The 23,567-nt window shown below is 55.3% G+C and overlaps 1 protein-coding gene across 16 annotated transcripts in view; it reads left to right on the top strand.

Moving 5' to 3' along the window:
• DYSF (dysferlin) overlaps positions 1–23,567 on the top strand; it is a 228,349-nt gene that overhangs the window by 123,982 nt on the left and 80,800 nt on the right. For all 16 annotated transcript variants that reach the window (XM_047781803.1, XM_047781796.1, XM_047781799.1 and 13 more), the window contains 6 exons: positions 7,154–7,247; positions 8,019–8,096; positions 17,298–17,479; positions 20,745–20,885; positions 21,704–21,733; positions 23,387–23,416. In XM_047781803.1, the coding sequence (XP_047637759.1) occupies positions 7,154–7,247; positions 8,019–8,096; positions 17,298–17,479; positions 20,745–20,885; positions 21,704–21,733; positions 23,387–23,416 (555 nt within the window). The remainder of the gene's footprint in view (positions 1–7,153; positions 7,248–8,018; positions 8,097–17,297; positions 17,480–20,744; positions 20,886–21,703; positions 21,734–23,386; positions 23,417–23,567) is intronic.

The following is a 23,567-nucleotide window of genomic DNA, read 5'->3' as shown; positions in this document are numbered from 1 at the left end:
AGGAACCCAGCCTTCCTCCTCCCGACCTTGCCCTGCCCCAGCCTCACTCCTCCAGCCAAGCCTTCCAGTGCGCTGCTGCTCCCCCTGTTCCAGCACCCTTCTCTTCCCTCTCCTCCCGGAAGCCTCCCTTTATAAGCCCACCCTGTTCCATCCCACCCTACAAAGGGCCCCATCTTGGAGTGTAAGTGAGCCCACATCACTCGCTTTTTCTCTGGTGGCCTCTGTCTCTGAGCCCTGTGAGGGTGGGAGGGTGCTATCTGAAGCACCCTTGGCTGTTCCTTTCCCTGGGACCTGAGGCCCCTTAGGGCAGGGTATGCTGGTGGTTCATGTCATGTGATAGCTTTTCATTGGATGCCTACTAAGTGCCAGGTGCAGGGCCGAGAGCAAGGGATGAAGAAATGTGTGTGACTTACCTGTCTGCATGGAGAGAGGGATGCAGAAGAGACCCTAGGAGAGGCTGGGTAGGGGCTGCTCATGAAGGCTGGGGGCTCAAGGAAGTGTCCTGGTCTCAGCGATGACTGAGCTGAGGGAAGAGCTCAAGTTAGTTTGTCCTGGAATTCCCATCATGGCTCAGTGGAAATGAATCTGACTAGCATCCACGAGGACGCAGCTCTGATCCCTGGCCTTGCTCCCTGGTTAAGGGTCTGGTGTTGCGATGAGCTGCGGTGTAGGTCGCAGACCCAGATCGGATCCCGAGTTGCTGTGGCTGTGGTGTAGGCCAGCAGCTAGAGCTCTGATTCGACCCGTAGCCTGGGAACCTCCGCATGCCTTGGGTGCGGCCCTAAAAAGACAAAAAAAAAAAAAGTTAGCTTGTTTGGAGGGCCTTCCAGGTGGTGAGAACAGCCTGTGCAATGGTCCTGTGGCAGAGGGGTGGTGATGGATTTCAAATTTAAGGCCAGAGGGCTGGGGTTTTGTGGGGGAGTGAAGGGATTGTTTAGCATGAGACTGGCGAGATGAATAAATTAAACTGACACCACCAAATTCAGATTATGTCCTAGGTACCTGTCAGGGCCCTGAGTGCATTTCATTTAATTTCAACCAGTGGTTCTCATCTGGGGACAACTTCTCTCCCCCATGGGACATTTGACAATGTTTGAAGGTAGTTTTGGTGGTCAAAACTGATGGATGGCTGTGGCTGTGGGTATCTAATAAGTAGATGCCAGCGACTCTGCTAGACATCCAGCAGTGCACAGGACTGCCCCCACAACAGAGCTATGTATTTATTTATTTATTTTTGACTTTTTAGGGCTGCACCTGCAGCATATGGAGGTTCCCAGGCTAGGGGTCGAATCAGAGCTGCATCTGCCAGCCTATACCACAGCCACAGCAATGCCAGATCCGGGCCATGTCTGTGACCTATACCACAGCTTATGGCAACACCAGATCCTTAACCTACTGACCAAGGCCAGGGATCGAACCCGAGTCCTCCTGATACTAGGAGGATTCATTTCCACTGAGCCACGATGGGACAGAGTTATCCAGCCCAGAATGTCAGCAGTGTCAATGCTGAAAAAACCCTGAATTTTCCTCAGTAGCCCCACGTGGTGGATGTTACCACAGATGGCCACTTTACAGTCAGTTTCAGCAACTGGGCTCTCCTCAGCTACCCTCCTCTGAGCGACCCTGTCAACTCCAGGCGTGTCCCACTCACCCTTTCCTGGTGTCCGCCATGGAAGCCGGTGCCAGGGTCCAGCAGCCTGACGTTCTCTAGGTCAGCACTTCAGGGGCTATAAAATGAATGAGTCACCCTGATCATCTATTTGATATCCGTGCAGTGCAAGCTCAGGGAGCTGCGGCCACTCTTCTGTTGTGTGATGGCTGAGTGGCTTGGCCTTTGTGTGCCCCTCTTGAGAACAAAGGTGGCAGCAGCAGGATCTGTCGTAAGGTGGTGAGGAGGCATCGACAGGATGCCACTCATGGCACGTTTGGCACCACGTGGCCTGAGGATGGATGCTCTGGGTGACAAACCCGGGTCATCCCTGCTGTGCCGTCACTGACCCTCTCCTTTCCCTTCTGCCTGCGTCAACACTTTCTTCCTTCCCTCAAGTCAGGCTCAGCTCAGAAGGTTCTTTTAGCTCCAAGCAGTTCTCTGCAGAAAACAGGTGACAGTGGGACCACAGAGGTGCTTAAAGAAACAGGGGCTCAGCTTGGATTTTATCCCTTGATCAATAACTATTTGCAGGGGGACTCTCTGTGCCAAGTGTTGCCGCAGGTTCTGGGGACACAGGAGTGCCTTCGTGGAGCCAGAGAGACAACAAATGAAAGCATTGCTGTGTCAAGTGTGGGGGCTAAAAGTGCCAGGAGCGAAAGGAAAGTAGGGGACGAGAGAGGGCTGCTGTGAGGGTGTGGGGTTGGGGTGGGTGGGGCGGGCTGGGGGTTGGGGCATGTGACCGTGTGCATGTGAACGTGGCTTTTCAAGAGTTTGGTCAGGGCTGGCATCTCTGGGGAGGTGACATTTTATGTCTCCAGGAGTAGCAATACCCACTCTCCAACCGGAATGTGGGAAAGGCCTGGCACCAAGTAGGTGCTTGATAAACGTGGGTGGAGTGTTGGAGGGAAGGGCCGATGCTTCCCAGAAGCTCCAAAGCAGCTTTTCATGAGGCTTCATCGTCTGCCTTGAGAGAGGTTCCCCGAATGTGAGCCATGCGTGTCCACATGTGCAAACTGAAAATATGCTTCCAAGTGGCAGAAACAGGGCATTGCATCATCTGTGTTGACAGACAGGCGGATCTCCTGACTTGGGCGGTGGACTGGCCTTTTGCTATCAGCTCTCCCCAGGGAGGTGCAAGTCCATTCATTCATTCACTCACTCATCTCCAGTTATGAGCTGAGCACCTGTTCTGGGGGTGGGGTGGGGTTCTGCTGGATGCTGGGCACGTGGTGGGAACCTTGGTCTGGGGCGGGGGGGCGCAGGCCGTAATCAGGTATTTACAATGGCAGGTGGTATATGCAGTGAGGGAGAAACTTGGGGTTCTGGGAGAGTACACGGGGTACCTAACTCATCCTTTCAGGGTGACCTTGAAGGTGAGACCGGACACCTGAGGAAAAGCCAGAGAACGAGTAGCGCAGAGAGAACTGCGCGCCAGAAGCCCAGGGGCGAGAAAGGGCCCCCTGGTGGGTTGGCTGGGTTGAGTGTGGAGGCAGCAGGGCCGTGAGTGTTTGGCAGTGTCCTGACTGCAGGAGACTCAACTCGGAGGCCACAGCCGGGCTGGGAGGGAGGGCCAGCCTCCCCTCTGCTCCCAGGGTCTGAAGGGGACGCGTTAAGAGCCCGGGTCCTCCCGGGAGGGTCGGTGGGCCAGAGGATGTAAAGATAATGGCCTGCCTTGGGGTTGGAATTTTGCCCAGCATGGGAACCAGGCTGATGACAGAGCTGGGGCTCCTGGCTCCCCCCTGCCTCAAACTCAGAGGGGGGGCCCCCAGCCCCCCCCGAGGGGTGTGTGTGTGTGTGTGTGTGTGTGTTTGTGTGTGTGCGTGTGTCTCGTCCTGGTTCTCCCAGCGTCTTCCCAGCAATCCTGGTCTGTCCCCTTGAGCTGGGGGGAGGGGAAGCAGAAGCAGGGCCACACTTGGGCAGCAGGTGGGGGTGGGTGGAGGCCCTGTGGACCAGGGCAGGCGGCTGTGGGCCTCTCCTCTGGAGGTAGGAGGTGGAGGAGGCTTGGCAGCAGCAGCGTGGGGCCATTCCCAGAGGCATGGCTGGTTCTCCCTCCGAAGGACATCGTTCTCCGTGCCGGGGCCTGTTGCGGCCAGGACCGAGCTAGGCACGAGGAACCTGGCCCCGACCTTTGTGGAAATCCTGGGGAGGGGGACACCTTTTTTGATCATCAGCCCTGCCTTTGAATTGAGACCCAGAAAGGGCCGCCAAAACCCCAGACAGAGGCCATTTGGTGGGGCTGGTGCTAGAGGAGCCACGAGGGGAGCGGGGATGTGCCTTGGCCGAGGTCCCTACAGGTACCTAGAGGGAGAGGGGCATTATGAGCCCGTGGGAGCCCGAGGCGGCTTCCTTCCCCACACTCGCCTCAGTGCCTGCTTGTGGGTGGGGGCACCTGTGTGGCTGAGGTGGAGGGCTTCCAGCCCACCCCCCACAGAGATGCCCTGAGCTGCCTTGTTGCACCTGGGGGCCGGCCAAACCCTGTTGCCAGCGTCCTGACCTGCTTTCCTTGGCATCTCAGCACCTCACGCCTGGGGTGGCCTACTGGGCCCCTAGGTCCCGCCCTATGTGCGGCCTCACAGACCCTGCAACTGGAGCCTTTAGCTGCTGGACTTGGTGTGGGCTGTGGTGGGGCCAGCACTGCATGGCCGGGCCCAAGGCGTCTCCTGGCAGGAACCCAGGATGCCCACACCTGTACATGGAGGATTGAAGACACGGTGACCTTTGGGTTCTCACCTGTCTGTGTGACACTCCTCCTTATTGTCGTGCTCTCCTGCATGTATGTGTGTGTGCGTGTGCGCATGCAGATGTGTGTATATGTGTATGTGTGCATGTATGTATATTGTATATATGTGTATATGTAAATGTGTATATGTAGGTATGTATATGTGTGTATATGTATACATATGTGTATGTATGTGTGTATATGCGTGCACATGTATATGTGTGCATGTTTATGTGCACACATAGATGTGTATATGTATGTGTGTGTGTATGTATATATGTGTATTATGCATAGTGTATAGTGTATTATGTATAGTGTATATGTGTGTATGCATGTGTATGTTTGTCTATGTGTGTATGTGTATATGTGTACATGTGTGTATGTGTACACATGTACATGTGCGCACACATGTACACATATGTACGTGTGTACATGTGTACACGTACATATATGTATGTATATGTATATGTGTGTATATGTATGCATATGTGTGTATATGCATATATGTGTGTATGTGTATGTGTGTGTGTGTATGTGTATGTGTGTGTGTAGAGAGAAATTGATGGCTTCCTTGACTGATTTTGACTTCTGCCCAGCTCTGTGATTCTGTACTGAATTCCAGCTCCTGAAATACTTTTGAGCAAATATGAGACATATGAATACTGCCCCTGAGCACAATTACTAACTTCATAGTTTATGACCTCCCCTTCCCCACCTGTACTTGTTTCTCTCATAAGATCATTAATAGTGAATTTTTATGGACCATTTATTATGGGCCAGGTGGTGTGCTGACACGAGATGTAATTTATCTCCTTAAAAACCATAGCACCTCTCTGAGATGGGTAATGTAGAATGATCCCCAATTTACAGAGAGGTCAAGCAAACTGGCCACAGTCACGCAGCCAGTAAATGGCAGAGCCAGAACTGGAGCCCAAGGAATCTGATTCTGGAGCTTGCGTTGAAGTTGTGGCCAAAGGAAAGCGGGAGGTGTCACTGTATCTCCCTGTCAGAAAAGGGGGTGTCCTGGGATGGGAGCTGGAGCCCTCTCAGTTGTGGCAGGACCTTGGTGGGTCCCATGGGAGAGCAGATGAACAGGTAGGTCTTTCCTGCGTGTGTTTTATGGGTCCTTTTGCAGGATAGAGCAGAGGATGACCTGGCCTGCTTTTAGGGTGCATTTCTTTCACGACCCAGAGTGGCCAGGCAGGCCTTTCCTGGGTGTCTGACCTGAGCTAAGATGGGGAGGGCAGGCACTTCTGGCAGGGAACAGTCTGAGCTTGCATTGGGAGCAGGTGTGACCTGCCTGACTGGGTTTGGGGGCTGTAAGCCCTGGTGTTGGATGGGGAAGATGGGGCAGGTCACTGGGTCTGAGCAGGACCCTTTAGGTGGTGAGAGCCCCCTGAGGGATTCAGGCCAGGAGCCCGAGTGCTGACTATGGATAATGCAGCTGGTTCTGGCCCTGGGTGTGGGCAGCTCAGAACCCAGGGACAGACATCAAGGGAGCCTTCTTGGGCCAGACGTCTGGGGCTAGGCCCTGAGGGTAGACGTGGTTTGGAGAAGGAAGAGACATAGGTGGCTGAGCATCTTGTGTTTGGAGGCATGGGGGTAGGGGTGGGGTGAGGGTGGGACGGGTGGTGGCAGGGGGTTGCAGCTGCAAGCCTTGGGGAGAAGTCAAGAATCCTGAGAAATGGCTGCAGTCAGGTGGAGAGCAGGGTCGCCCAGCATAAAGGCCCTGGGAAGTGGCTACTCTGGGTGGGCTTGGGTGGGGTGGAAAGGATGCAGGAGGAGAGGCCGGGGTTTTCTTTCAAGGGTGTGTGTGCTTGTGTGTTGGGAAGGGGGACTGGCTAAGGGACTGGGGCAGGAGACAGTGTGGCGAGAGAGGAGGGAGCACAGAGGGAGCCGGTGGCACAGGAAGGCTGTCTAGACCTCCCCTGTCCCCCTGCTGAGCTCTGGCCGGAGGAGGCTCATGGAGCCAATGTCAGAAAATGCCAGATCTGGGAGGATGGGCTGCTGTGTGACTGGCACATTTTCTATTTTGGGGTGGGGGGCTTTGATCTCTGCTGGGTCCCCGAGCCCCTAAACAGTATAGGACCTCGTGGTGGTGGAGGCGACAGTGCACCAGGGAGGTGGGCATCTGTTCCCTGGAAGGTGGATTATGGCCCAGTGGTTAGAGCCCAATGCGAATGAGGACACGGTGAAGGGCTGACCATCTGGCTTTACGCACAAGTTCTGAGCCCAAGTGTAGACCCACTCCGCTTCTGCTCCTGACCCCCGTCCCTGACCCTGTGCTCAGCCTGAGGCTTCCTCTGACCATCAGCACAGGGGGAGCTGGTGAGAGATGGTAGAGGATGCAGGGCAGCCTCTCCCTAGACCTGGGGACCCAGCTGAGCACCAGTGCTGTGTCCAGACATGTAAGGCGTGGACAGAGATGCTAGACGGGGCCCTCCAGACTCTGGCTCCTCTTAACCCATCACCCTGGGCAGATCCCCGCTGGATTCTCCCCCAGAGAACCCCTCTGAGTCCTTCCTTCTATCAAACTCTAACCTCTTGGGCTGGAACAACTCAAAATCCCCTTCTGGCTTGTCTGGTCTCCACTAGAAAGTTAGAAGAATTTCCCCATGGACTTGACAGTGGGGTTGGGGATGTGCTCTCCCGGAGTGAAATTAGAGCTTTAGGCAGGCAGGGAGCATTGTCTGAGGGACCCCAGGGACTTGAATCTCCAAGCCAGTGTCCCTGCCACCCCCAGGCTCTGGGGTCAGAATCTACTGTGACCGCTCTGTCTGCAGGGCGGCGTGGTGGACGACAGGAGTGAGGATTCCATGTCTGTCTCCACCTTGAGCTTTGGCGTGAACAGACCCACGATCTCCTGCATCTTCGACTGTAAGTGATGTTTGAAGGTATCTACAGGGGTGACACAGATGGGTGTGTAATCCTACGTTCCTGTTTATGTGGCTTACGTGGTCAGGTGTCTGTGGGGGGGGGCTCTGGAGAACTGTGTCTGTGTGCTTCATTGGTGGTGTTGGTGGGTTTGTGTCTTTTTTTTGCTTTTTAGGGACTGCACCTGCAGCATATGGAAGTTCCCAGGCTAGGGATCGAATCGGAGCTTCCACTGCTGGCCTACACCACAGCTCATGGCAATGCAGGGTCCAAGCTGAGTCTGTGACCTACACCATATCTCATGGCAACGCTGGATCCTTAACCCACTGAGTGAGGCCAGGGATCGAACCCGCAACCTCGTGGATACTAGTTGGGCTTGTTACTGCTGAGCCACAATGGGAACTTCTGGGTTTGTGTCTTTTGGGGGTGTGTATGTGTGAGTGTGTGCGTGTGTGTGCCTGTACGTTTATGTGCGGTGTATGTGTCAACTCTAAGCCTGAAATCCGGCTTCAAGGTGCTGTGCATTGCAACTGCCCTCATCATCTATTTGCTGCCCACCCCCCCAGCCCAGGGCCCAAGGGCACATCGCTCCGGCCTGACCTTTGGGCTGAGGTCTGCTCTTCTGATCCTAAGAGTGGCAGACTCCCGCACAGTGGGATGCATGTTATTTCTATTGTCCGCTGTCCTTCCTAGGGCTGCCTCCACCCTCCCCTCCAGCCCCAGATCTTGGTCCCCCTAGCTCCTCACTTGGTATCTGCTTCTTCCTTGGTGCAGATGGAAACCGCTACCATCTACGTTGCTATATGTACCAGGCCCGGGATCTGCCTGCGATGGACAAGGACTCTTTTTCTGGTAGGTGGGAGGCGGGAGGAGAGCCAGGGACTAGGGACTAAGAGCCAGGGATGGAGTCACTGGGCCTTCAGACCACAGGGGGCGACCTGGGCTTCTCCTGTGGTGGGGCGGGGATGGGTGCTGTGTTTGCTGGGTTTGGGGAGGCAGGGGCTGCTGTCAGGGTCGCTGTGGCATCCTGACCCCTCTGCAGGGTTTGACTTTTCTTGATTGTCCCCTCCTGCTGAAAGCCCGTCTGGCCTTGGCTTTGGGGAACCCCTCTCTCCTGGTCTCCTCTAGCTTCCTACTCAGCTGCTTCACTGCCCTCTAAGCCTGATGTTCCTGAAAGTTCTGTGTGTGTTCTCTTCTTTGAGCATGGGGTCCCCCCACCAACCCAGTAACCAATCAGGGCATGGAAGCTTCCATGTCTTTAGTTCCCAGGAGCCCCTTATGTCCAGCCACGTTATAGGTGTCTCCTCTGGAAGCCTCAGAGGCTCCCCCGTTCATCTTGTCAAACTGAACCTCTTGGAGTCCCCTCCCCCAGATCCAGGCCTGCCCTTCACTTCCCACCTTGATCCTGGCATCACAACCGCACTACTCTACTACCCATCAGGTCAGAAACAATCAGGTCCCAGTTCTGTTGATTCTGGCTCCTGAATCTCTCTCGAGATCGTCCCCTCCTATTCAGCGTCGTGACTGCCATCTCATACTGGCCTTGGCCCTTTTATCTGACACTCTGGTCATCTCCTGGCCTCTCGGTGACCTTCCACCTGCCCTGGACAGATCTGGTTACTCCCCCGATTTCAGACATAAACAGCGACAGAAAGCTAAATCCCCAGTTTTTTAGCCTGGTGGACAACACCCTCGTGATCTGACCCCCCCCCACGGGTCCCCCAGTTTCATCTTTCCCTAATTTCCCTCTATCCACTAGCTCTGGCTCCACTAGCTTTTGTCACTGGACTTTGCGCTCGGTCTTCTCTCTGCCTAGAATGTATCCCTTCCCTATTGTTAATCTAGGGAACTCTTATTCATCCTTCAAGACCCAGCCCAGACATCCTCTGACTCTTCCCCAAGCCATGCTGGTTGTTCCTTCCTCAGCACTTGGCCAGGACCTCACCAGCAACTCTCTCAGAGCCCTTACACCACTGCCTAGATCACTCACTTGCCATCTGTCTCAGCCATATTCTTCCTAGCATGACCCTGAGCTTCTCTAGGAAGGGGCCTTGGCTTACCCTTGAACGTGCAGCGCTTGATAGCTAAAGAACTAAAACTTACTGAATGTTCACTGTGAGCCCGGGTGCTCTACTGATGTTATTTCAGGTAACCCTTACAACTCTGCTATGAAATAGGCATTTAACATCCCCATGTTACAGATGAAGAAACTGAGACTTAGGTTAACGAAATTGCTTGAGCTGAAATAGCTGGCAAGTGCATACCTTCCTCCAAATGCTTCCCACTTAATGGACTAGAACTGTGCTCTCCTATGAGCATGACCTCCTGTTCACAAAATGGCAGGCAGCTCACAGCCATCCACCCACCCTCATTCCCAGGCCCCACTCCTCTCCCATGTCGGGGCACTGTGGCCCCTCCTCCCTAGCAGCTCTGCTTCCTCCCGGTCCTCTCCTTCAGTGACCTTTGCTCCAGCCTAGCTGCACGGGGGTGGTGGTGGGGGAATGATGGAGGAATTTCTCCTCTGGGCTTTGGGTCCAGGATGCCAAGAGTGCCCTCTACAAAGCATGTGCAAAACTGGTCTACAGGGGTTGGAAGGGGGGGCAGGGGGAGGGATTTGCAGCTGCCACTTCCTGGGAGATTCAGTCAAGAAGCTTTCTGATAATCCGAACTACTCTCAGGAAAAGAGAAGTGGATTAATTCACAACCTTACTTTCCTTTTCTTTGGGGGAGGGCAGGAGAGGTGGGGATGCATGGGTCAGGTTTGTGTGGGGGGATGGTTGTAAGGGTGCAGGTCAAGGACCCCCTGTCCTCCAGGGGCTAGCTGGTGGCTGACCCTGCAGCCAGGGAGCGCCTCCTGGGACCTGCACCTCTGGGGACTGCAGGCGGGGTCAGCTGTCCTGGCCTGCAGGAGACGTCACACTTTCCATGCTAGCTCCACCCCCTCCCCCAAATAAACATCCCTTGAGCTTTGAGGGCACTGCCCAGGGCTTCCTCAGAGGCCGCTGGCTTCTGAATGAAAGGCCTGATTGAGCAGCTGCTGGAAAGGAAAACAGCAGCCAACACGGGTGAACCTATAAAACCCAGAGTGTTTATTTTCACTCCCAAACCCTAAACCAAAGCAGTTTCTCCCCTGGAACTGACCCTGGGGTGGCTGGCGGCGGGAGGCTGTGCGTGGCCACTGGCTGGCATTTCTTGGAGGAAACTCCTGTGTGAATCGGGAATGTCTGGGGCCAGGGGAGGGTCTGGCACCGAGTCTGTCGCTGGTATCATCTTCCAGCCTCCAGGCTGGTGTCTGTAACCAGGAGGGCTCTCCTTGGGAAGCGCTCTGACCTGTGGCGCTCGGGTCTTTCCCCCCAGTGTGGGGGGCTCCCATACCCCCGGGCTGTGCTCTCTTCTTATCCCTTGTGTGTGGGGGCCTTGGGGCTGCCCTAAGACCGGGGCTGTGTCGACTTCCTCCTCCTTGACTGAGACTGTGGCAGACGCACAGGGATTGCCCAGGAACCACTTATTGAATAACATTGAACTTGGTTGGGGTGGGAGGTTTGTGGAGATATTGGCATACAGGCTCCCTGAGGATTTCACCTTGGGTGTGGATGCAGTGGAGCGCCAGCATCAATTCTCTAGACCAGTGGAAGGGCCTGTGTGGCCTGTGTGTGTGTGGTTATGAGTGTGTGTGGTCAGTGTAGCGATCAGGTGTAAAGAATGAGAAATGGTGCCTGGGACTTCTCTTCCATGGGGGTAGGGTTGCCGCTGCTGGGTGAGTGGCTGGGGTTCTCCGGGTTCTGCATCCCACAGAACAGATGGGATTCCAGAAGACTTAGAAATCGTGTGTCCTCAACGCCATAGCCACTGGACGGTACCGTGTCTCTAAACAGCGGTCAGAGCCGAGTTGCTCTTCCTTGTCGATATTTCTCAAGGGGGATGGCAAAAACGCTGCCTCCTTTGCCAAACTGCACCCCAGGGAATTCTGCTTTGGCAGCTGGGAACCACTGGTGATGCTTTGAGGGAGCCGTAGCTCTGCTTATAGAGCGGCCACACCAAGACGGAGGACCCTTGGGTGGCTCGCCTCCCAGGGGAGTGGCCCTTAGCTTGAGGCACCCGGAAATTCCTGGTTGAGAGTCTCATGGGTCAGTGAGCCCTGGGGGCCTGGTTAACCAAGCAAACGAGAGAAGGCTAGTAGATCGGATGCCAAGGTATTCATTTAGGGGAGTGGGGTATCTGCCAAGAAAGCAGAAGGTCCTGTGCCCTCTTTCCCGGCCTCGTGGTTCCTGGGAGGGCAAAGCTGTGTGCTCATTGGGTGGTCCTGAGGGGGTGCTGCTGCCAGGCCAGGCCGCAGTGAGGATGGGAGAACCATGGCTGCTCTACTGCTGGGGTCACCTCCGTGGGGATTGGTGCTTTCTTACCCCCCAGATCCCAAACTTTGTCCTTGGTGGGGCTGGGGAGTCCTGGCCTGTGGACGTCCTCTGTCTGGGTTCCAGGCACGGCGCACCCCCTCTTTGAAGCACAGCTTTCTGTTAAGGTTGGCTCTGGCTGGGGGAATTCTCCCGATGAGCTTAAGGAGCTGTTTTCCAAAGCGCATTGGAGGCTCATGAAATGCTCCACTTAGAAAGGGTTCCTGAGTGAGAGAGGCGAGCAGACCCTGCACACTTAGCGATTTACAATGCACGTGGCGTTAAGAGGCTCCGAGGCGGCTGTAGGGAAGGAACCCGTTTCACTCTTTGAAACATTTGTTCACTCCCCAGAGAACTCCTGTTGCAAAGAACCACATTTTGGGGGAAACACTGATCGATGGGAGTCAGTCCAACTCACTTAACATGAAGCCAGGACTGTTCGTGATCTGCCCGCCTCCCACCCACCTCTATCCCTGTGGCCCCGGTGCTCCCTTCCTCCCCTCAGACAGACTCCTGCTCCCTGGGTGCCTGTGATCTTGGGTGCCTTTGCCCGGGCTATGCTGGGTGCCTGGATGCCCCCTTTTCCTTGGTTTGCCTTGGTTACCTCCTTTTTTGTTTTTTCTTTTTAGGGTGGCACCCGTGGCATATGGAAGTTCCCAGGCTAGGGGTCGAATCAGAGCTGCAGCTGCCGTCCTACGCTTCAGCCACAGCAACGCTGGATCCGAGCCATGTCTGCAACCTACACCACAGCTCACAGCTATAGCAACGCAGGATCCTTAACCCACTGAGTGAGGCCAGGGACCAACCCTGCATCCTCATGGATACTAGTCGGTTTCGTTTACCCTGAACCACCATGGGAACTCTCACCTTGGTTACCTCCTTAATTCTTGAGATTTGGGGTAGGACACCTCCTTTGATGCCACCAGACTCCGTGGGGTACCCCAACCCCTAACGCTGGGAAGCTGCACATCACTTTGTCTTACAGCTGTGGTTCGGTTACCATTTCTGATCAGCAGTCCCGATCTTAGAGCCTGGACTGTGCCTCAAGCACCTTCATTTTCTGAGCACTGTGCTCACCTCCCATATGCCGGTCAGTCAGCAACTGTATAGCGAACCAATGATGGGTTGCAAATAATGCTGCGTGAACATCTCTGTTCATATAGCTTTTGGTAAATTTGGATGATTCCCAGGGATCTGGGAAACAGGGTGTAAACAGTTTTATGTTTTTCAGGGCATACTGCCCAATTGCTTTCCTGAAGGGTTTGCTGAAATGCTTCCAGAGATAAAGGCGAGTACCTATTTCATCTAATATTTGCCAACACTGGGTTTTATAGATCTCAACAATTTTTCTTACTTTTATAGGGAAATATTGCTGTATTGTAGTTTTTATTTGCATTGCCTTGATTACTAGCCATCCACTCCATCCTGTCTTAAGGGCTCTTTTTCTGTGGGTGTGGTGGGTAGAAGAAGCATTGGACTAGGAGTCAGGGAATCTGGAAGCAGACCTGGGAGCAGGGGCTGGTAACTTAGTTTTACTGCAGCAAAGCTCCCTCTTCTGACAAGTGGGCGGGTGCCACCTGCCCTGTCCCTGACCCTGGTGGTCTGAACTGTTGGTGGGAAGACCCATGAGGGAAGTTGAATGGATATATTTTTTTCTTTTTTCTTTTTAGGGCTGCACCCGCGGCATAGGGAAATCCCTAGGCTGTTAGGGGTCGAATGGGAGCTACAGCTGCTGGCCTACACCACAGCCACAGCAGCTCGGGATCTGAGCCAGGTCTGCTGCTTACACCACAGCTCATGGCAATGCTGGATCCTTAACCCACTGAGCGAGGCCAGGGATCCAGCCTGCGTCCCATGGACGCTAGTTGGGTTTGCCACTGCTGAGCCACAATGGGAATTCCGAAGTTGAGTGTATTGTGACAGCTCCCTGCGGGGCTCCCGGGAGGCCTGAACAGCAGAGATCAGGCTGCAGGTCCCACAGTCACCTGCCCAGGGCTTCTTGTGGTGGAGCCCAGTAGAATCATTGCGTGTTTCTGGCTAGAGTTCCCAGAGCAGCCTGTGGTCCTCAGAGAGCTCCAATCAGCCTCAGCCCTGGGGAGCTCCATGTGCCTTGGCAGATGAGGCCAAGGGCTGATGCTGTCCCTCTCCTGGGGGAGTGGCCCTGGGAAGAGCGGGCCCCTCCCCTGCCCCACTCCTGGGCTCTCCCTCTCCCTCCAGGCTTTCCTGGAAGAGGGACACGTCTGCACCTCCATCTGGCTTCCCTTCATCTGACCACCTTGCTTTGGCAATGCCCCCCCACCCCCTTGTTTCTTTTTTTTTGAGGGGCTGGGCTTGTGTGGGGAGAGGCCAGCCCCCAGCACACAGTAGCTCAGTGTCTGAGGCCCCAGGCCTCCAGGTCCGCTCCTTACAATGCCTTTGTTGTGTGTTTTTTCCTCCCCTGGGCGGGCGGGGTGCGCGTGTGGGTCTGGGTGAGTTTTGTTTGAAAGCCGCCCCTCCCTCCCCCAGTGCTGAGCTCATTGCCTGCGCTGATGGGGCTGCTGGACGGAGTCAGCCTGCTCGGGGGCCAGCGTGGGGGGTGCTGCCAACACCAATACAGCGCGCACGGCCGCCACAATGTGCAATTGTGATCTTTGTGTAAACGCGGTCGGTCTGGGGCCCGCGTGCTTATAAAAATAAAGCATTGGGAAGCACAGGGGGTGGGAACAAAAGGGGCTTTTTCGCTGGCTCTCTAATATGGTTTTATTTATCGGAACGCACCCTCTTTCCCTTACTGGAACCGAGGAGAGGTTCTCTGCCGTGCTTGGAGCTGATGGTATCACAGCCAGACGGTTTCATTAAATGCACAGACGCCGCTGGGCCCTGCCAGGGGCAGGAGGGGAAAGGCTCGGGCCAGCCCCGCCAGGCCGGCACATGGGGAGGGGGAGCCCCATGCCAGGCACGCCCCCTCCAGGTGGAGGTAGCAAGATGTGGTAGGCATGTCTCTCCTGCCCCTTCTTCTGCCAAGGGCCTCCCAATGCCCTCTTCTATTTCCAGAATCAGGTTCAAAGCCAGTTTCCTACAGGAAGCCCTCCAGGATTGACCCTCAGTGTGCTTTTGCACCTGAAGGCTGACCAGCTGGTCCTAGCCTGCTGTCTGCCTCCTGTAAGCCAAACCCAGCATTATTTGGCCAGTGAGTGCCTGTAACTTCTAATATCCCCCTCGCCCTTAAAACTAGCCCTTTGGGCAATGACCAGAATCTTGGATCCTGCCTCTACCCCCATCTGTTGATGAGAGTCCTCTCATTGCCCACCCCAGCTTTTCTACCTCTTTGATGGTCACTCCCTGCCACCTCCTGCAATGGCTGTGGCATGCCACTGGGTCTCTTTATGACCAGGGAGGCTGGCCTGCTCCCTCCTTTGTGAGGAAGTGCTGTCTCCCCATCTCAGCCCCAGGACTGCAGTTAGACATCTCAGCACAGAGGTCTCTGGTGCTGAGACCCTCCTGAGGTCACACGGGGCCCACCTGAAGTTGGGGGGGGGCACAGAGGATGCACGACACTGTAGGATGGAGAAAATGCCAAGCTATAGGGCATGTGATAGGGCATTTGGGCTCAGCCCTGCCAGACCGCCGGGATCCAGCTCCCAGCCTCCGCATCCCCAGGCTTCCCTGTCTACCTGCCCTTAGCACTTGGCAGTCTTACAAAATGGCAGTGAACTGGCTCTTGTCCCCTAATGAGAGAAGCTGGAGGAGTTCCCTGGTCCAAGCCCTTTGTTCCTGTCCCAAATCATATGCACTCAGTCCCATAGGACCGTCTCCTGCATTGGCTTCCAAGGGTAGCCCGAAAAGCAGCATCAGCACCACTTGGGAGCTTGTTAGAAATGTAACTTCTCAGGCCCCAGCCCAGACCTGATGAAGGAGTCTCTGAGGATGAGGCCCAGCAGTCTGGGCTCAGGAGGCTTCTATGCTCACATGTGAGAACCAACCTCTCTAGAATCTTCTCTAGTGATGTCCTGGGACCAGGTAGAGGGAATGACACGTGGGTGGTTCCCAGGCCAGTATGGCTGGGGCTGGCAGGCTGGAAGGGGGTTTGAGGGTGGCAGAGAGCTGCAGGGATCTTAGGGTTCCTTGTCATAACACCCATGGCAATCCATTTCCTTCTTTCTGGCGCCCCCGTGCATCTAAGCCACCATCGTCTTTGCCTGAACCCTTGCAGTAGATTTGTAGTTGGTCTCTCTGTGCCCACCTCGCCCTCCATTCTGTTCTTCATGTACAGTCAGAGTGAACTTGTAGAAATGCAAACCCAGGCATGCCAGTCTGACGGCACCAACGTCTCCACTCTACTTTCCTTTCATCAAGAAAGCCAGATCCCCCTTGCCCATGCCACTGCCATCATATCTATTCTTCAAAGCATGATCAAAATTGAAGGTTTTTTTTTTATGCTTTTTAGGGCCATACCCACGGCATATGGAGATTCCCAGGCTAGGGGTCGAATTGAGCTACAGCTGCTGGCCTACGCCACAGCCACAGCAATGCAGGATTGGAACCGTGTCTGTGACATACACCATAGCTCATGGCAACATCGAATCTTTAACCCACTGCTTGAGGCCAGGGATTGAACCTGCAACCTCATGGTTACTAGTCAGATTCATTTCTGCTGTGCCACAATGGGAACTCCTCAAAATTGTAATTTTATGTTTGAGTGTATAGATTTTGCTTTTGCTCCCAATGTGTTGTCAGCCTTTGTCATGTAGCCCCTAGCCTGACATGCAGAAGGCACTCAAGAAGTGCTTGCTGGAAGACTTGGTTGCCAAGGGGGATGGGAGAGGGAGTGAGATGGACTGGGAATTTGGGGTTAGTAGATGCAAACTACTACATTTAGAGTAGATAAACAATGAGGTTCTACTGTATAGCACAGGGTACTCTATCCAATCTCTTGGGATAGACCATGATGGAAGATAATATAAGAAAAGGAATATATATATAAGTATGACTGGATCACTTTGCTATACAGCAGAAATTGGTACAACATTGTAAATTGACTAGACTTTAATATAAAAAATATATATATTTATTTATTTTTTGTCTTTTTGCCTTTTCTAGGGCCGCTGCCACGGCATATGGAGGTTCCCAGACTAGGGGTCTAATCAGAGCTGTAGCTGCCGGCCCATGCCAGAGCCCACAGCAACGTGGGATCCGAGCCGCATCTGTGACCCACTCCACAGCTCACGGCAATGCCAGATCCTTAACCCACTGAGCGAGGCCAGGGATTGAACCCACAACCTCATGGTTCCTAGTCGGATTCGTTAACCACTGTGCCACGACGGGAACTCTTATATATATATGTATATATATTTAAAAAAGGAATGCTTGTTGGAGGAATGAGTGAATAAATGAATGGCACTCACTTCCTCCAGCTGGACTTTTGCCCCCAGCAGTGAACCCAGAGAGGAGCCCAGGAGGGGAAGCTCTCTGGATCTCTGTTGCCCTCTCACCTGGACCTGGGCTCCATCTCTTTGCTGGCTTCCTAGAGGGCGTGGTGGGGGAGCTTCCCAGGAAGCAGCTTCAGCCTGGATGTCATTGCTCCAGGGCGGCAGCCACAGCTCTGCTCCAGTTTTGTGACCGGGCGCTTCTGAGCCTGTCTCTGCTATGTCCTGTCTCCCGTCCCTGTGCCTGGCCCACATAGATCCCTACGCCATCGTCTCCTTCCTGCACCAGAGCCAGAAGACGGTGGTGGCGAAGAACACCCTGAACCCCACCTGGGACCAGACACTCATCTTCTACGAGATTGAGATCTTCGGCGAGCCAGCCAGCATCGCCGAGCAGCCACCCAGCATCGTGGTGGAGCTGTATGACCATGATACCTACGTGAGTCGTCTCCCCCTCTGGAGCCCCGAGGGGGAGATGCTGCTGGGAGGGATGGGTCCCCAACCAGCTGGGTGCTTCCCAAGGCTGAGGCTGCTGGCTTCTCCCCTGACCCCACAGGCTGCAGAGTGGCCAAAACTCTTTCGGAGCAATTGAAAGGGAATTGCTAGCATGTGTGCTGTGCCCATGGCAGAGGGAGGGGACAGATCTGGAAAAGGCACGCTTGGCTGTGGGTCAGGAGTCTGGGTTTTCTCCATCTCTTAGCTTGCTTATAAGCTCCCAGTTCGGTCCCTTCTCCCCATCAGAGGGCTGCGTTGACCCTGCCCACAGGTATCAAGCACTTGTGAGCTGGGTGAGTGGCCCCTCATATGGGGTTCCCAGTCTAGGTGGGAGCCCAGGCTCACCCTTGGAGCAGGGAATCCCTCAGGGAGCCACACGGCTCTGGGGCACAGGCGGGGCCCTCTCAGTAGCGCTGCCACCCAGAAAGCTCTGTGGTTGTGCTCCCCAAATGAGGGCCGCTTTGCCCTACCTGCTGTTGAGCCCTATGGCACCTGAAAAATGGAATCGTCATTGTTTTTTAGTTTTAATTAATTAAACTTTAAATTTTGGAGTTCCCATTGCGGTGCATTGGAAACGAACCTGACTAGGAACCATGAGGTTTCGGGTTCAGTCCCTGGGGGATGGAATGCGAAGGGGCTGTGGGAAAACCTAGGCCCTGAAGGAGATGGGAGGTTGGGGTGTTGGGACGAGGCAGGGGGTGTTAGCCCAGCCTGAGGGGGCCAGTGGGAGACGGAGGAGTGGGGAAGGCAGGCTGGGAAGGAGGAGAAAGGAGTGCATGGCCAGGGGAGCGGGGACGTGACAGGGTCAGAGCAACATTTTAAGAAGGTGAGGTGGGGAGTTCCCCTCGTGGCATTGTGGAAACGAATCTAGGAACCAAGAGGTTGCGGGTTTGATCCCTGGCCTTGCTCAGCGGGTTAAGGATCCGGCGCTGCCATGAGCTATGGAGTAGGTCGCAGACAGCTTGGATCTGGCATTGCTGTGACTGTGGTGTAGGCCAGCAGCTACAGCTCTTATTAGACTCTCTAGTCTGGGAACCTCCTATGCCGCTACAACGGCCCTAAAAAGAGAAAAGACAAAAAAAAAAAAAAAAAAAGGAGGGGTGGGATCTGTGGGAGGCGAGAGACTGTGACAGCCAAGGGGTGTGTGACTGAGAGACCCTGCAGGGCCCAGGGTGGCAGTGGATGAAAGGGTAGAGGGCAGGGGGTCAAAGATATTTCCAGAAAGAGTTGCCATGACTGGATGGGACGGTGCGGTGACCAGGGGTTTAGGGGAAGGTGATGTTGATCAAGCCACCCCCACCCCCCACCCCCCCGCCAGGTGGTGGGGCCCAATTGGCAATGGCCAATCCAGGCCAGGGCTGCAGAGGCCCACCTGCCAGCTCCCCCCTTGGAAGGAAAAGCTGGCTGCGTGGGGGATGGGCAGCTGGAGGGAGAGTCCACTGGGGACTTTTTAGGGAAGATCAGAGGAGGCAGGGGCTTTTGGGACAGGAGGAGGCAGGAGTTGGCAGGACCAGGGGCGTCGAGCTCAGGGACTTAGCAGAAGCAGGGGCGAGTGCTGGTGGGGGTTGGGGGGAGGCTGGCAGGACACAGCCTCTCTCTTCTAACAGCACCCCAGCTCCTCTTTCACAAATATTTCTGTCCCCCCTTTGGGTCAGTGCCTGAGAGGGACCCCAAGGAAGAAAACCATGGCCTCTCCTGGCGGGGGGGAGGCCCCACAGTCCTGGGCGAGAGCAGAGGCTGTGCTCATTGATAACATAGTCAAATGAGGCTATAACTTTGGCCTGCATCCGTTGCCCTGAGCTCCTGCTGTCCTGGCTGCTCAGCTCTGCAAGGACTCCCCTCCCCCAACCTCTCCATGTCCCAGCGACCAAAAGACAACACTGAGCCCAGAGGAGCTTCCAGGCCCCTTCTCACACTGTGGCTGGTGTCCACTCTGGACAGTCCGTGCTGGGCTGTCACCTGCTGGTGTGGGCCTTTATGCAGCAGCTGGTGGCCACTCCAGAATGGCTCTTGGCGATGCCCCCAGCAATGACGTGAGTGCAGGTAGGAATGCCTCCCAGGCCTGGCCTGGGTGTCTCCAGAGGAGGGCCCTGGGCAAAGCACCAGGGCTGGTGACAGCCATGGCCCATCTGGCTGAGACCCAGCTTCTGCCTGTGGCCCCTGCCCTGGGCAAAGCGAACCATAAGGCCGGAGTTCCCAGGGCAGCAAAGTCACAGGGCCCACATCAGAGGGCTGAGCCGGGACAGGGCTGTGGGTGACAGCTAGGAGGAGTAGAGCCCAGTACAGCTGGGGCAGATGTCCCGTGAAAGGTCAGGGGCTGAGAGGCCAGCTGAGGCCAGCAGGCTGGGCTGGAAGGCGTGTGGGAAGGGAACGAGGCAGGGCAGGCCAGGTGAGTGGGCTCCAGTGAGACGGCCTCCTGTGCCACAGAGAGAGTTTGGACTCTAGCCTCTAGGCAGAGGGGAGCCATGGAAGGTTGAATGGTCAGATGAAACATCATTTAACAAGACTCATTTCATGTGATGAGCATGAAACTGGGGGGATTTACAGGTGAAATGGACAAGAGATACAAAAGTCTTGGGAAACGTCCAACACCTGTACTGTTGAGGGCATTAAAGAACCACTAGGAGGGAGTTCCTGTCATGATGCTTCGGAAACGAATCTGACTAGGAACCATGAGGTTGCAGTTTGATCCCTGGCCTCGCTCATTGGGTTAAGGATCCATGTTGCTGTCAGCTGTGGTGTAGGTCGCGAGATCTGGCATTGCTGTGGCTGTGGTGTAGGCCGGCAGCTGTAGCTCCGATTTGACCCCTAGCCTAGGAACCTCCATATGCCATGGGTGTGGCCCTAAAAAGCAAAAAAAGCAAAAAAAAAAAAAAAGAAAAAAAAGAAAACAGGAGAAGGCCATGACTCTGGTCTCTAATGGCTTAGAGGGTGATTAAATTAAAGAAAGGTAAACACTGGTTGGACAGGCAGAGGGACTTCCCAACCACGATGGGAATTCAGCTCTAGCAACAGTGGCGGGAGGCCATGCTCATGTTGTCCTGGCCTCCGTCTAAGGGGGCAGAGTGCACCATCCTGCACCAGGAGCTGCTATGACTCCTGGGGCCTTTCTGAGTCCAGGAGGCCAGATGTAGGTCTGGTCATTACTTTGAGCCCCCAGAGCCCTGGGCTGGGGGACACTGACTCTTCTTTCTCCATGCTTGGCCTAGGGCGCAGATGAGTTCATGGGACGCTGCATCTGTCAGCCCAGTCTGGAACGGATGCCCCGGTTGACCTGGTTCCCGCTGACTAGGGGCAGCCAGCCGGCGGGTGAGCTGCTGGCCTCTTTTGAGCTCATCCAGAGAGAGAAGGTGAGCTGCTTCACATCCAGGTCCCGAAGTCCCAGGCACAAAGGACCTGGTGGGGGAGGGGGGCCGGACAGGGAGGGGATGGTCTGGCTGAAAGGAGGGGGCCTGGGCACCCTCTTCTCCCCCCACCAAGGGCCTGCACTTAGTGAGGAACACTGATGGGCCACCTCTGGACGTCAGGCCTCCTGCCAGATCTGGTTTTGCCCATCTTTTCAGAACCCCAAATCAAGACATGATCTAACCTGGGGGCCGAAAGCTGGAGCCTGGACTGTGTTAAAGTGTCTGAGTCGTCTGGCCATTGGATGTATTTTTCCCTGGGCCATATCCTGATGTGTTTTCTGGGAGGTGGGCCCTTATGATCTGAGTAGGGGGTTTAATTGTCATGAGGCGCTCCAGGGACAGGTAAGGGCAGGACCCCTGCTCTAGTGCTGGCTCTGCCATGGCCTAGCTGGATGACCTGGGGCCAGCCACATCCCTACTATAAAATGGGGAGTTAGAGCCATAGCTTCAGACTTGCTCTTGGGGTGTTGTGAGCCCTAATAGGCAAGCTGGATAGAAGTGGGGCTACTCAGGCTGAAGTGTTTGGAGGGGACACAGCAAACGGCCAGTCTGGTTTCCCCTCCACCCGCCCACCAGGCATCTCCCAGGAGTGCCTGGGCCTCCAAGGAATAGTCTGCAAATCCCTGGACTGTCTGATGAGTGACGTATTCCATGAGTGTCATTTTGTGGTTGGAGATGAGTTTGCCCGGCCAGGGCAGAAAGGAGGGTGGTGGGGCCTTGGGTGACAGGCACCTAACCAAAGCTTTTTTTCTTCGCCCCAGCCGGCTATCCACCATATTCCCGGTTTTGAGGTAAGCCTTGCTCTTACCTTTGTTTCTTCATGCTCACTGCCTGCCTCCCTGTGTTTGCAGCCCCCTCCTGGGCTGGGATGGGCAGGGGCCTGCAGCACCCAGGAGGGCTTGGGTGGGGCCCAGGGGGCAGGGTAGGCGGGCACTGGGGTCTTGCCCAATGTCGGCTTTCCTGCCCTTCCCTCCCTGAGAAGCCCAAGAATCACAGACTCGGATGGAAGAGCCCTCGTGTGGTCATCCAGCCCAGTGGCTCTTGGTCGGGCTGCGTGTTGGAATCCCCTGGGCAGCTGTACAAATCACCAGCGCTCAGCCCCACCCCAGACCAGACCGAAGGGAACCGCATCATTTGGGGTGCGGCCCAGACCTCTGTCTCTTTCAAAGCTGCCCAGGGGATTCGAAGGTGCAGCCGGGGCTGAGGACCCTCGCCTGGGGCCCGTGGTTCTCAGCCTGGCGTCGCTTGGGTATTGTTAGAAATGCCAGTCTCCCACTTCACACCCACAGAAGCAGCACTGCAACCTGGGTATTAGTGAGCCCTCCAGGGGCTTCCCATGGGCTGGTGTTTCAGAAGCTCTGATTTAGGGTCGGAGTTCCCAACTCGGTTCCCACCAAGGTCTGGTTTTCTTTCCTTTACTGGTGGTAGGGACTTCACTTCCTTCGCCCTGCTCCCCTTCCTTCTTCGGAGGATCGGGGCAGAAAAACGTAAGCCTTTTCCTGATGCCCAGGTGAATTTGATTCAGGAAATACTATTCCCAGCCAGACTCAGATGCATCTTTGAGAAGAAATAGTCCTTTGGGCTCTGTTTGGGTGCCTCCCCGTTAGGACGGAGGAGGTCATGCAATTTGCAGACAGTGGGTACCGTGCAAGCCCTCCTTGCCCCCTGCCCCTGCTCCACCCTCTGCCTCTCCTCCCACCCCTTCTGGTCCCTCTCCTTTTTCCTCTCCTGTCCAGTCCAAGCCCCACTCTCAGGCCCGCCAGGCCTGGGGCATCTAGATTGCTTCTCCTCGGTTCTCCAAGTCCACAGGCCTCCATGGCAGCTCCAGGGGTTTGGGCCCTGCACTGTGTCCAGGAAGACCCACCACTTGCCTGTTGGTGTCCTTTCTCCTGTCCCTTCCAGAGAGGCCAGGGCTCTAGGTTTATGCTTTGGCCTCTCCTGCCAGCTCCTCAGCATCAATGTCTGTTGCACCTTCTTTCTTGGGGACCATGCAGAGGGTACATCTAGGAAGCGCATGACCCTTACCTTAGATGGGAAGTGCTTTCTGTTGGCTCTTTTTTTACAAAAAATTTTTTTCTGTGGCATAGGGAAGTTTCTGAGCCAGGGGTCAAATCAGAACTGCAGCTGCTGGCCTGCGCCACAGTCCTAGCCACACGGGATCCACACCGCATCTGCGACCTACGCTGCAGCTTGCTGCAGCGCCGGATCCCTAACCCACTGAGCGAGACCAGGGATGGAACCTGTATCCTCACAGGCACTATGTCAGGTTCTTAACCTTCTGAGCCACAGTAGGAACTCCCTGCTGGCTCCTTTTAGGGGGGTGTCTGGTGTATTGATCTCTGCCCCAGCTTAGTGCTCCTTATCACTGACGGTGAACTTTCGTCCTCCTTTCTCTCCCCGCTGCCCCGTCTCCTGGATGCGAACTGTCCCGTGGCATGGTCCAGGTGCAGGATACATCAGGGGTCCTGGAAGAGGTGAGCTGCACCCTCACAGCGTGGCCAGTGGCTGGGGACTGGTGGGCAGGGACAGAGGGAAGGTGAAGGCCATGCCTTCCCAGATCCTGGTGCGCCAGTGCGCATCTGTCACATGGGCCCCTGTCTCGATTTCATCTCCTGCACTCTGCAT

The sequence above is a fragment of the Phacochoerus africanus genome, chromosome 5, assembly GCF_016906955.1.
Source record: "Phacochoerus africanus isolate WHEZ1 chromosome 5, ROS_Pafr_v1, whole genome shotgun sequence".
Classification (NCBI taxonomy): Eukaryota; Metazoa; Chordata; class Mammalia; order Artiodactyla; family Suidae; genus Phacochoerus; species Phacochoerus africanus.
Note: the sequence above shows the minus strand (reverse complement) of the source record. Positions and strands in the feature narration are given on the sequence as shown.